Source organism: Oryzias melastigma, linkage group LG16 (genome assembly GCF_002922805.2).
Source record: "Oryzias melastigma strain HK-1 linkage group LG16, ASM292280v2, whole genome shotgun sequence".
Lineage (NCBI taxonomy): Eukaryota > Metazoa > Chordata > Actinopteri > Beloniformes > Adrianichthyidae > Oryzias > Oryzias melastigma.
The window spans coordinates 9,945,485-9,958,919 of NC_050527.1; the positions used below are offsets into that span (position 1 = coordinate 9,945,485).

Here is a 13,435-nt window from a genome sequence, read left to right on the forward strand (position 1 = left end):
AATCAGCTTTGCAGAAGTGAGACTCAATCATGATAAACAGGACATTTTGAAGAAAGCAGACAGTCTAATAAACAAGAGACAAACATATTTATCATAATACACTCGATTATATTTTTATTAGTCGATTGCTGCACTAATACAAAACAATTACAATACAGTCTGTACATTATTTTGAGTATTTAATATGGATCCTGTAGTCCTTTAGCACCAGAACAACAGAAAAGCTGTGAGTGGTTAGCTGTTGGATGATCCCTCTGGATCTGGAGACTGCAGAAACTCATAAGGATCATGAACCATCTCCGACTGATCTCCAACACCCAGATGTGACGGACTTCCTAAGAACGATAGAAGGAAACATGGCCATTATATCACAGGGTAAATGTCAGCAGAGCAAAGAATATTGGTTAAAACAATGAAACCCATACCTAAGTGGTGCTGGTTACTTTCTGATGCGTTAGACAGGGAGGACAGATTTGAAGAGGGTCTGGAGCAAACTCTGTCCACCTGAGCTTCCTGAAACTCCTGCAGGAGTTTGTCGGCGTCGTCAAAGTTGTGGTGGCTCTCCTCGTTTCCTGGCTCCTTCTTTACTATTTTTCCTTGATAAAAAAAAAAATCCATGGAAAATAAATCAAATTTCAGATTTCAATGGAGCAAAACTTTAGCATTAAAGAATAGCACACAAATACTTTACTGCCTTTTAGAAATTAAAATTCTGGGAAGTTATTTTGTGCATGCATAAGAAAATGTACCTTCAGACTTTTTCATCCCTGTTTTCTTTACTTATAATCAAATTATGGGAATATATCTAACTGTAGGTACAATGTGTGGTGAAAGAGCAAAATCACCTAAAGGGTTGAGCATGGATATATCAAGAGACATGTCGGGATAGCTCTTCATGGACATGAAGTCCAGGCCGGAGCTGCTCTCCACCAGACCAGAAGCATCCGACATCTAAACAGAAACACCCAACCAGCAGAAAACAAACAAACAAATTATTGAGAATTTTTTTTGTATCTTTTTGTTTCCGATTAGAATATAAATGTAAATGAACAGCACCTGCATGTCACACATGTTGGCTTTGCTTTCATCTGGTTTGAGCATCATGTTTCTCTTCTGCGTAATAAAACAAGGCGTCATGAGAGGGAAACAGAAGGCTGTTAAAACAACTTGAACTTCAATGACCTCCTGTACCTGTCGAATTTGATTTACAGCTTTTGAGTGATCGCCTGCTGTCATCTTGTCCAGAAGTCCATCAACCCAGAGCTTGGTAGCACTTCCACAGTTTTTGACAAAGTCTTGTATGCTTAAAGATAAAAAAATAATAATAATAATAATTAAACTAAAATTGATGGTAAATTTAGATTTCACAACAACAATACTGACTTTTTTTAGGTGAATCATGGTAAAAAAAAATACTTCTTTGGTACCTCAAAGCACACTGTACCCCGGTTTCATCTCCGTAAGCTGAGTATAGCATATCGGTCTCGTCCGACTGCAAGTCTGGAAAGACGGAGTTCTTCTGAAGGCTTTGTGTGTTGTAGGCACTGCTGAGAAAAGTCACTAGAAAGAAATGGTTAAAATAGCATTTTTAAAGGTTCAAAAACAATAACAGCCCACAAAGACTTACCTTTATGTCTGCGGTCATCTTTGAAACCCAGTGTTGTTAATCCAGGCAGGAGCTTATTTGACAGAGAGCTCAAATCCACTTTATGGGTTTCCTCTTCTGAAAAAATCATAAATATATGTGACACAAATGGAGACAACAATACGTTGTTAAAGAGGTTAGACTATATTAAAAATGTATTTTAAAAAAAAAGAAATCACAAACCTTCTGCATCAGGATCAAGCTGATTTACAACAGTATATAAAATGGAAGTGTCAGGCTCTTTACGTAGGTAACCCATCTGGAAAAAATGAAAGGATTTTGTTTTATTCTGGATCTCACAAACTTTGTGTTTTCTCACAAACAGTGAGATGAGCAATGGGACACCTTGGAGTTTGGCATGTATCTGTTGATGCGGTCCCGCGCTTCATCCGCTGAATGCTCAACAAGAGCGAGAACGTGCTCCTCGGCCGTGCTGTCGGTGAAGCTGCAAGCACTTCCCTCTGGTTCAAACATGTAACTTTATAAAAAAAGATTACAGAGTAGCATTGTCATTCTCCTATTTGATCGCAAACTTAAACTTAGATCATAAAGACAACATCGGAATGATTACTGTAACAAAAATGAAACACCTGATGGCTTCCTTGTCTTTGACTGGTTGTTTTCTCGACCTCTTTGTTAATTCTGCAGGGATGGGGATCATTTCTGGAGGGGGGAGATCAGCTGTTAGGTCTTCATCTCCTAATATGGCTGCTTGCTGAGTGAAATCCATATCCTGCAGGAAAGACATGCTGCGCTTCAGAGCCAAGAGCCGATCCTGGACACAAGGGAGTGACCAAAAAGACAGCAAAGGATTAGAAAAAGCTCTTTAACTCTATACACAGATGAATTCTTTCCTATTACTTACAAAGGCATGTAACTGACTATTGTTATGTAACATTTTAGAACTTGCATGACATCATACCTTGCTCATCATCTTGAATCCCGTATGCAGCAGCTTCTTAGCCGCCTTGTAGTAGACAGTTTCTGGTCTGTTGTACACCATGGCGTTGTCACACATCAGTTTAAAATCCGCCTGAAGGACAACAATCGAAGAAAAAAAAATATGGAGTCTCATATTTTCACTTTGCAGCTTGACCTCCTCAAAACACATATTCAGCATTCCAAGCTTTGCTGTTTAAAAACGGGACTCTCCTACCTTGAATTCTGTCACTGTGTTATATTCGTTATTTCGTATTTTGTCTTTCATGGTGCTGAAGTCCATAGGATGTTTGATGATCATTGAATAACCCGGGGCAATCGCATCTGTTACAGGGAATGCAAAGAATCCATGGGGATCTTTCCTAGAAAAGACAAATGGTGATTATTTATTTATTTATTTATTTGTTTGTTTTTTGAAGACTTCTTCTTTTTTGACCATGCAAGAATGTATCTGTAAGTTTGATACCATTAAAAAGAGCAAATTGTCTCCTTACTATGCTGTGATTTGCCAGAAAAAATAACAGTCCAAATTAAAACATTTTATAAATCAGACTATATTAATAGTGCACAATCGAAAATAACATCTGCAGTCCACTGTGGTGTCCATTAATGTCACACATAACACAAATTTTGATTGAAATGTTGATATTATGAGGCCCTGCTGCAGGAAAGTTTAAATTTGTAACTACAAGTAAAATCATGTCCATAGCTAAACTCACATTTACTGACTGTTTTGAGAGAGAAATACAAAATCTACACAAACTGTCCATCCCAAATTAGTCCCTACCGTCATTTTAAAATATTTACATCTTTAAACAAATATGTTCAAACTGCGTGACTCTTCATTCCTTACCTTTGCAACTGTCTCAGGAAGTGTTCCAGCAGTTGTTGGCGAGGGGTAGACTCATTCTCTGCATTGGATAAATGAAAATAAAAACTTACAAATGCTTATTGATGTTTATATGTATGTAGGGTATTTAATGTACTGATAAGGAATCCTGGTCTCTCACCTTGTTGAGTGCGGCAGGCTCTGACTGGCCTATCTGCTTGCTGTTCGATTTCTACCTTCATGGTGGGATGAAAATCCTCTACCTCATGCTCCACCTCAAATCTCTCTTTCTTCTTTTTCTTCTCCTCTGGCTAAAGAGTAATACAGAATGTTTGTTGCTCTGAAAATCAATTTCTAAAGATGTAAAGATTAACATCTTAGAACTGAAACTTTTTTTTTTGCTTACCTCTAGTCCAATACTAATACTTTTGGGCAGTGTGAATGGTTCAACAGGTACACCGACATTTGCATCAGCCATAGCTGCTGCCTCCAGTTCATTCTGCTCTCTTTCTCTTTTCTTCCTTTTTTCCTCCTGCAGGGTTGAAAAAATACTTAAAGTTTATTACCAAGCAGTTTAGGCAGCAGAAAGTAGTTTCTCTGTATACTGACCTTCCTTCGCCTTCTTTCTTCATCATCCACATATTTGTCCTTGTCTTTCTCAGACTTTTTCTTCTTCTTTTTCTTCTTTTCTTTGTGGCGCTCTCGCTCATGGTCTGACCTGTCATCATAGTAGCTGGAGTCGTGGCCCGAACCAGAAAGCTCCGTCACCTCACTTCCACCAACTTTCAGCTTGATCTTCAGCGGTTTTTCAAGTGCTTTGTCCTCAAAATCTACAACAAAAACAAAAATAGTTAGAAAAATATTTGATAGGAAAGGCCCACAGTGCAAACACAAGTCTCCCAAAAAGTTGAGTGTCGATCTCCAAAAGTATTCAATTATGACAAGCTTTAGGGGAAAAATAATCTTTAAGATGAGTGTAACAGGTTTGGCAATTGATTTTACTGACATTTTTACCATGTTTTTTTTCTATAGATAAAAATTCTTTCAAATACTTCTGAAAAAAATACAAGTATATTTGTGCAAAGATATAATGCAGGGGTGTCGAACTCTAGGGCCTCGAGGGCCGGCCTTCTGCCAGTTTGCTTGAAATCCTGTCTTCTCTGCTGCTGATTACCAGGATCATGTGTGTTTGGCCAGTAAGGAGCTTCAATAATAGTATTTGGGCTTGAGGCCTGGATTTTGACAACCCTGATCTTATGCAACTACATCTTTCAGTTCAGTTTACTCTTTTTTTTTTTTTTTTTTTTTTTTTGGAAAAACTGAAATACTTAAGAAAAAATCTAAGTTATCTTGATAGTGCAAACCATTATCAATTCCACAATTAAACTATTTGGATTTGCAGGAAAACACTTGAATTGATGTATTATTATATACATGGACTTCTAAAGAAAATGTTCTATAACATGTTAAATACACAATAAAAACGTATTGAAAAACTAAGTATGGTAAGTTTACTTTAAATAATGGATCTCAAGTATATTTAAATATAATGTTAATAAAGTTATATATCGCTTTGTAATAACAACACACACAAATTGCATTTAAAACAGGGAAAAACATTATGATAAAAGAAACAATACTTTAGCAATAAGTGCGCTAAATTGTACTTATTGCCATTTAAGTAGGATCATTAACACGTTTGTTTATTTTAAAATCAAATAATAGTTTGAATGAGAGCCACAGACAGACTGACAGAGCAAATGGTTAATGGTTCTTTCATTTCTTTTATTTCCATTGGAAGACTGTTTATTAGCATTTTGCAAAAACATTTTACTTATTATTCATCAAAATTCAATGGTTTCTAGAGAAATGTGATCAAAGTGTAAAATAAGCTAATTTCGTATTACTTCGAATAATTAAGTCTCTCATTGGCTCGAGCAGTCCGTCTGCTAAATTAGGCTAGCTAACGTAAAACTAGCTACACTAAGAAAAATTTTGCCTAAAGCTAAAAGTGAATTGTATAAGCAGGTACCACCAACTGTTATCCATTCCGGTTTATGCTTCTTGTGTTTCTTTCCCATGGTTACGTCTTGGGAGTTCCCGTTTCACTCAGGTTAACTCTCCGCTGGTGGCTAACAAATCGTTTCAAGATAAATAGCGTTAGCATCAACAATGAGAGAAAGCGGAAGTACACTCCAGCACTGCTAAAGAACTTCCGGGGCAACGGACAAGCGCGCAAGATTTAACCGGTTTGATCAAACTCGCGGTTGTTTAAAGATTCCAAACGTCGGCTGATGTAATTACTTTATTTGACAACATAAATACTTTAACAAAATTTTCTTTAGCTGTTTTTGTGACGGTTGTATATCGATAATTAGCAAAATATAGCGTGGCTAATGACGGTATATATTAGCAAGGCAGACGAGCTTCGCTAGCCAACTCAGTGGAGGAGTAAAGTTTTCGCCTGTCTGTCAGATGTGTTTGTAGATGTCTAACTTTTGTTCTTTTGTTGTATTTAGCATTTCAAGAATGGACGGGGATGAAATGGACGTGGCATTTAAACAAAGCATAAACGTAGAAGTGCACGTCAAGTCTCAAAGGTGAGTTAGTATATCACAGTATACATCAAATTATTAACAATTTCCCCCTTTTATCAGTAAGATTGATGTCAGGGGACATGTTAATTTATGAGTTGGCAAGTAAGTCATTGTTTATGGCAAAAATTGCTGGTTTTTAAAACATCAAGAAAACCACATTTTTAAATACAATATATAATCAACTTGGTAGTTCTATACAATTTAAGAAAATTCAGCAATGACGGGTGGACTGATCATTATTTCCTTATTTCTAAACACATGCAGCCTTAAACTATATGCTCTTACTATGTCAGATGGGTTTTCTTTGTGTATCATTTGTTTTTTAGCTAAATAGTATGCTAATGCTATCACCAACTAACCTGCTGCAGTTCTCTTGTTGATGTAAATAAAAACATTAGTCGGTAATCGCCGGTGTACAATGATGGTGTGTTACCATGTGTTGTCTGATTGTCTCCCTGTTTGTATTTCAGCACTGCCAAACTGTCTGAGGTGAAGTTGCGGGTGCAAACACTGCTGGACCGCCACCGGACGGTTTTCGGAAACTACAGATGGACCGAGTTTGACGACGAGTTTCTCTCCAGACACGTGGAATCTGTGTCAGTGGTTGACCTTGATGAAATGATGGAACAGGTTTGAAATTCTGTTGTCCTTTTTGACTTCTTTGTTTTTAGGCAGCTGTTTGATTCTCTACATTTCCTTTTTCCCCCCAATGCAGCCTGTTGATTTAAATAACTGCACTGTCTCCATCTTTACGCTGAATGAAGATGGACCGAGCATGCTCAGTTTAGAGGAGGAGGAGCTTTCAGCTGCAAATCATTGGTTGCTGCCATCTGGTAACTATGTTTTATTTTAGATACTTTTTTTTATATTTAAGAAGAAAGCTAAACTGATTATTCCGGTGCACAAGAATCTTGTTTGTTTGTTTGTTTCTTAACACCACAGTCCATATTTCCGTTTGTTTGCATGGACTCCGTTGCTCATGTGTTTTAGCCGAACATTAAGAAATTGGAAACCTACTTTTGTAACTAACAAAACCATAACAGCTGCTTTTCTGTTATGATTTTCTATTGACTCTATGTGTCAAACACTTAAGTGGTAGCGTAATTGTGCTGTTTTCCATCATCTTGACAAGATATCATAAATATCTCCAGTAAAGTTTTTTCTAAGTATCTTTTGCTTCAAAGATTTTAGATTTTATTCCTATAAACTCAAGAAGTGATTGTTTACTAGATGTATTCAGTCTGAATTAGTCAATTCAATAAATAAAGATAAATACCTGCTCTGCAGTTAAATCATGTAATTGAATACCAACTATAAAAATAGCAAACAGGTTTGCATTTGTAGATTGAGCTATTGCTTCAATGTGTAGTGAGGAAAAACTTTCTTAATATCCGGAACAACTTAACCCTGTGTATTGATGCAATGATCATGTCACGCTTATCATACTGCTTAACCAGCTGGCCATCAGCTAACATAACAGCTCTAAAACCCATCAAAACACTCCTCAAACAAGCTCTGAAAGTATTAGACAGAAAGCCCAAAGCCCACTATCACTGTCATATACTGGAAAAAACACAACCTGCTGGGCTGGGATAATGTTGTCAATTTTAATTTACCAAATCTCTCATGGCCTGGCCCCACCTCCTTTACAGACATTTATCACAAAAAACACAAACGGGGCTACTTGAGCAGTTTCCAGGGGTGATTGCACTGTTCCCCTCAGGAAAAGCCCCTTCAGTCAGTCAGCACCTCACACTTGGAACTCTGGAACTCAGTTCTTACAACAATAAACAAACAGATGAGAATGTGTCTTTTAGACAATCAAAACTGCCACCACAGCTCTGTATAAAATTGTTTTATGTTTTTGTTTTCCTGTCACATCTGTTTACCAATTTTATTTTTTGTTTGCTTTTTTCCTACTTTTATTCTTAGTCGTTGCTTCTACTTTTTATGAATTTGCTGTTGTGTTTTTCTATTGACAACTCCATCTGTTTTTTGTCTGAGTTCTTGTATCATTTCTGTATTGATTTGACTTGTCCTTTAACTAGATACCATCAACCTTTTTTATAGGGACTAAAGATGGAAATTAGTCTAAAAGGCTATAGATTTATATATTTGCATTTTTAAATTTGTATTAATATATGTTGTTCCTGTCTTAAATAAAAAATCAGTCAATTAAATGTAGCATTAGAAGTCAAACATTTTCTAGGACTGTTGACCTCATTTGTATATATTTTAAACTATTACTTTTTTTTTGTTTGATAAAAAGAAAAAAAAGTCTATCCCGTCGTATTCAATGAGTTAAAACGTCTGTAAAAGTTTGTCTGCTTTTATTCAAATACATTTTTTTCCGACAGCTGAATTTCATGGAATCTGGGAAAGTCTTGTTTATGAGACTGGAGTCAAAACAAAGGTAAATTATTAAGCTGTGGCTTACAAACATTCAAGTAATTCTTCCCGTTTTACTGAATATTGACATTTTTTTTCTCAGCTTCTGGATTACGTCACTACAACCATTTACTTCTCTGACAAAAATGTTGACAGCAACTTAATTTCATGGAACCGTGTTGTGCTGCTTCATGGTAAGTCCATTATTAAAATGTATTTTCAGTTAAAGAGAAGAGATGTTGTGTGTGAAATGATGGTGCTTGTGTGCACATTCAGGGCCCCCGGGCACTGGAAAAACATCCCTGTGCAAAGCTCTTGCCCAGAAACTGTCGATCCGGCTGTCAGATCGGTAAGACAATTGCTGTTTCAGTGTCGCTGTTTCCGCTTTAACAAGCCCTGCTTGTTTCACTCACAAACCTTCATGCCCTTGCAGGTATTCATACGGCCAGTTCATTGAAATCAACAGTCACAGCTTGTTCTCAAAGTGGTTCTCAGAGGTACACCTGGCTTTTACTTTGTGAAACAAATTGGCTGGAGGCGGGTGATTTTTTTTTTTTTTGTGTGATGTGAACCCTTTTGCTGCTAATCTCACTTCTTTGTTACAGAGCGGAAAGTTGGTCACAAAGATGTTTCAAAAGATTCAAGAACTGATTGATGACAAAGAAGCTCTTGTGTTTGTTTTAATAGATGAGGTGAGATCTGACTGACAGAAAGCTGCTGTCAGCATGAGTAGGAATTGGTCGAGTGGATTTCTCTTTACTTGTGTAGTTGTCCACTGTTAACAAACATCACTGCTTTTGATTGTGTCATGAGTAGGTAGAGAGTCTGACTGCTGCCAGGAATGCCAGCCAGGCAGGAACGGAGCCCTCTGACGCCATTCGAGTGGTCAACTCCGTCCTAACTCAGCTGGACCAAATCAAACGGTCAGAAACTAGAACGCCATCTTCATGTTATTTGTGAAACTAAAGAGTAATACCGTTCTTTTTACATGATATGTTCTTTTTTTGTCTTCTTTTAAAGACATTCCAATGTGGTGATCCTCACAACATCCAACGTGACAGAAAAGATCGACCTGGCGTTTGTAGACAGAGCCGACATCAAGCAGTACATCGGACCCCCGTCTGAGAAAGGCATCTATAACATCTTTGTCTCCTGTCTCGAGGAGCTAATGAAGGTAAAGTACCTGATTATGAGGCTTACTTTTTGTTACTATAAAAGAGCTACTAAAGACAAACTTGTACAAATATACCACAAACATCTAACAATAAACACAAACTTGTAAAGTGAAATACAGAAACTCATTGCTGCATTCTTACATTGGATTTTCCCCTGACTGTAGTGCCAGATCATCTCCCCTCGCCAGCCGCTGTTTACCATGTATGAGCTGGAAACGATGTGTTTCACTAGCAGTGAGGTGTCTGAACACAGCCTGTGGCTAATGGACATCGCAAAGTAAGGAGCCCGATCCCGTAGATCGCTGACATCAGACTCCCAACACCCTCTGATGCTAACTGTTACTGTCTATTTTGTAGAAAGAGCAAAGGTTTGAGCGGAAGAGCTCTGAGGAAATTGCCTTTTCTAACCCATGCACTCTTTGTGAAGGTAAGCATTTGATTTTAAGTTTCATGGACATGACATTTATCGATTTTCCTTTTTTTTTTTTTTTTTTTTGCAGACACCTACTGTAACTCTTGAGACGTTTCTGGATGCTATGAGTCATGCAGTGGACAAACAAAGAGAGGAAAAGTCCAATCTGATCAATAATGTCTGAACTCCTCACATCCCCTACAGGCTCGGTGATTACTTGTGAGGCGTCTGCCTTAAAACTGTCATTCATCTTGTTTTTGCATTTTTGTTGCCCATAACAAAGGATTTACTCAAGTTCTGTTGATGTTGGCCCTAAAAGGCCAGGATGTTGTTTGTATAGGCACAAAATATGGACTAAGATGACTGTAAATTTGTTCTTTCGCTTTGGTTTAAAATAATGGTGAAGCAACTTTGCACTAATTAATGCCGGTTATTTTTCCACAAGCATTGCAACCTTTTTTTTTTTTTTTTTTTTTTCATTGGGTAGTTCTGAACCTCATAACTGAAGTGGCTGCTTCTCGTTTCTATTAAAATAAATAAAAATGTTTCTCCTTAAACAGTTTTGGCGTTTGATCCGATTCAATTCTGCCATGCTCTTCATTTCAGCTGTTATGCATAAATCTCTTCACGTGAATGTGAATATGTTTGTTTTGTTCATCCTTTATTTTACTGCATGGGTTCATATATTCACTGTATAATATAAATGGCTTCACAAAAAAAATTGTCTTTATCCTTTTATGTTTTTATTGGCATGGTGAGAAGGCACCACAAGGTGGCGCTCAGTATCTACACATCAAAAGTAAGGCTTTTTTTGCAGTCTGTTATTAATACATCAATGATGATCACAGTAAAAGCAAAGATTACACATACCAATGTTATTAAAAACCGATTTTTGCCATTTCTAAAACCAGTTTCATTGATCTAAATGGAACATTTAAGTTATTTTAGGCAAAAATATCAAACTATTTAACCCTATCTCGTGTTTCAGGGCCTTACTTCAGGATTCTAACTGACAAATACTTTAATTTAATGGTCAAGCTGGAGAAAGAACCCTTTGGTAGAAGAAAATGTCAGAGTTTACATTAATAGATGGGTGACCCCCACACCTCTTATGAACATGTTTTGCATTCTGTGAATGCTCCATTGCTTTGCATGTCAGCTTCGGCGCTGAAACAATGCGCCCTTTGTTTTGTTGTTGGCAATGCTTTTTTTTTTTTTTTTTCATTCCACTTCAAAGGTGGGTCCTGTGGGCTGTTCCTGAATGTAAAAGGAAAGCAAACAAATGAATTCATCATTATGAACACGCTCCAGGCACCGTCTGACACATCACTGTCACTTTTTCAATGACTCCTCTTGGCTAATTTTAAGATGCATTGATGGCTTGGATTTAACTTTTAAAAAGTCAGTCATGGAGATGAAAGGAGTATTTTAAACTACTCAAAGCCATCCCAGAATGGGATTTCCATTTATCTGAAATGTTTGAGTCGGGGGATATTATTGCCATTTGGGTCAATCATTCCTTTAAAGACACTGTACATTTTTTTAAACCACCAGTTTTTCCTTTATTGATGTTTTTATGAAAAAAAGGTTTTATTCTAACCAGTAATCACAAAAAGTGAATGAAAAGGGAGCAGATGTGCAGAAGGAGAGCCGTAGAAATGGGACATGGTAAATAAAACCGTAATTGTTCTGTCTGGAGGCTTGTTTTTTTCTTCTTTTTGACTGAAGTCTATCCAAAAACCAGGCAGCTGTTAAAGGCCAATCAAGCCACTAAAGAAATAAAAGTGAAAAGCTTCATTGTTACAGGATTTAATTACAGTTTCAAGCTGTTCTAAAAGTGGAGAAGTTTTTTCAACTTTTGTCCAATTTTTAAAAAAATCCCCCAAATGCACAAGAATCTAATTCAAAAGATTTATTTCCACAGGTATGCTTGGAGAAAAGTAACATATCATTGTCTGAGTTGATGATTAACATTGTCGAGTTCAAAGCTTCAGACTGTGTTGATCAAATTTAGAAAATGCTCTCAAATTTTACTGCTGTAATAATCCCTGTGCTTGGCAAAAAACACATAATGAAACTCCATAAAATTTAAACTGTCTGGGTTTTTCCAGCTCTTCATCTTCATAACAGCCTTTGATCGTAAACCCATACTTGTATCCAAACGAACATTTTCCCCGAAAAAGACAACCGCAGCTTTGTGTCTGTTCCCAGCTCCAATCAAACCATCTGCAGCTATTGTTTCTAAGGTCTATTGACATTTCTGTGCCCTGTACATTTGTCAGCCATTAAAGTTCGAGTGTTGCAAGGTGTAGGAGAAAGAAGAAAAGGAAAAAGGTAGCTTGTAAGAGGAAAAGAAAAAAAAAACGGCAGAATCCTGGGATTTTCTCTGCATAAGGAAACGGTGATAATTAGGAACTGCGAGCAGGATCAAAGAAGTCTGCCATGAAAGAACTATGCAAATGCATGCTCATCCTGTCAGCCACAGCCAGTGATCTAAGACACTTAGACGGAGACTTGTTGGGAGTCATGCAGCAGACAAATTGACAGAGGGAGCTGAAAAGTAGCACTTCACATTCATCAAGGTATTGTAGTATAACTGGGACAGCATTGTAGTGATGCATCAATGCGGTAAATGCAAAGACACTCTTATCCTTCCATGAATTTAACCAAAAAAGATTTTTAATTGAACAATAAAATCTGAACAGTTTATGTCTACATGTAAAGATTAAAACATCTCTTCTGTTTTTCGGCTAAATGGGATTATTTTCCATCACTGCTAAAAATACTTTAATTGTGCATTCCTTTCATTGAGCCCTGTCTGAACACCTCGCCAAAGAAAATAAACACTAAAACTACATAGAAGTGTTTGATCTTTGGGAGATTGAATAACTTGTTCTTCCTCAATAAACAAAGAATTATCTTTGGTATTTGTTGTGCAATGACAAAAAAAAAAAAAAAAACATTTATACTAAAACCATGGTTAATCAAAGTGTGAACGAGCTCTCCATGAAGTGGCGTCATTGAAATATTTATGCAACTCTGCTATCATTCCTTTCCTGGGTCTTTACTGCAGCTGAAGCACCCAACTGTTGATGGTCCTTGCTGATTCCTGCATATCAGATGGAAGCTTTGTTTGGAGGAAGATTTTGTCTTTCAGGTTTAGTTTACTGCTCGAGCTGCATGATAAGTTGACTGGAGGTTCAACTTTGCCCTCATCAGGGAGTGCGCCTGCCATGTTGTCCTGTCATAAGGACAGGAAGGGGGATACACTCTCTTATAAAGAGGAAAAAGGTAGAAGCTCCATCATTTAGTCTGATTGGAATCCTATAATCAAAACAGATGTTTGCATCAAAGGGACTAAATAACAACATTGATCTATAAAATGCAATTAATGCACTGAAAATATCAATGGTGATTTTTAAGAATCACAAAATTATCCTCTTGTTATCA

At 37.0% G+C, this 13,435-nt stretch overlaps 2 protein-coding genes across 5 annotated transcripts; one reads left to right on the plus strand and one right to left on the minus strand.

Annotated features, from left to right (window-relative positions):
• Positions 1-87: 87 nt before the first annotated feature.
• Positions 88-5,588, minus strand: brd9 (bromodomain containing 9). 4 transcript variants are annotated; one of them, XM_024267358.1, is made up of 17 exons: positions 5,449-5,588; positions 4,023-4,243; positions 3,820-3,945; positions 3,595-3,724; positions 3,438-3,495; positions 2,802-2,946; positions 2,568-2,678; positions 2,236-2,420; positions 1,991-2,123; positions 1,829-1,904; positions 1,628-1,723; positions 1,428-1,560; positions 1,192-1,303; positions 1,057-1,113; positions 846-951; positions 426-596; positions 88-335 (listed from the first exon to the last, which is right to left on the minus strand). In XM_024267358.1, the coding sequence occupies exons 1-17, from the start codon at positions 5,492-5,494 to the stop codon at positions 235-237; spliced, it is 2,007 nt and encodes a 668-aa protein (XP_024123126.1). In that variant the 5' UTR covers positions 5,495-5,588; the 3' UTR covers positions 88-234. The 4 variants fall into 4 exon arrangements, with proteins under 4 accessions (XP_024123126.1, XP_024123128.1, XP_024123127.1 ...); XM_024267360.2 differs by having other exon boundaries at positions 5,453-5,584; XM_024267359.1 differs by having other exon boundaries at positions 1,628-1,720; positions 5,446-5,584.
• Positions 5,573-10,706, plus strand: trip13 (thyroid hormone receptor interactor 13). Its single transcript, XM_024267361.2, has 14 exons — positions 5,573-5,709; positions 5,933-6,013; positions 6,481-6,640; positions 6,726-6,843; positions 8,368-8,423; positions 8,502-8,592; positions 8,675-8,747; positions 8,832-8,895; positions 9,004-9,090; positions 9,215-9,321; positions 9,419-9,572; positions 9,738-9,850; positions 9,931-10,000; positions 10,074-10,706. The coding sequence occupies exons 2-14, from the start codon at positions 5,943-5,945 to the stop codon at positions 10,167-10,169; spliced, it is 1,260 nt and encodes a 419-aa protein (XP_024123129.1). The 5' UTR covers positions 5,573-5,709; positions 5,933-5,942; the 3' UTR covers positions 10,170-10,706.
• The last annotated feature ends 2,729 nt before the right edge of the window (positions 10,707-13,435 follow it).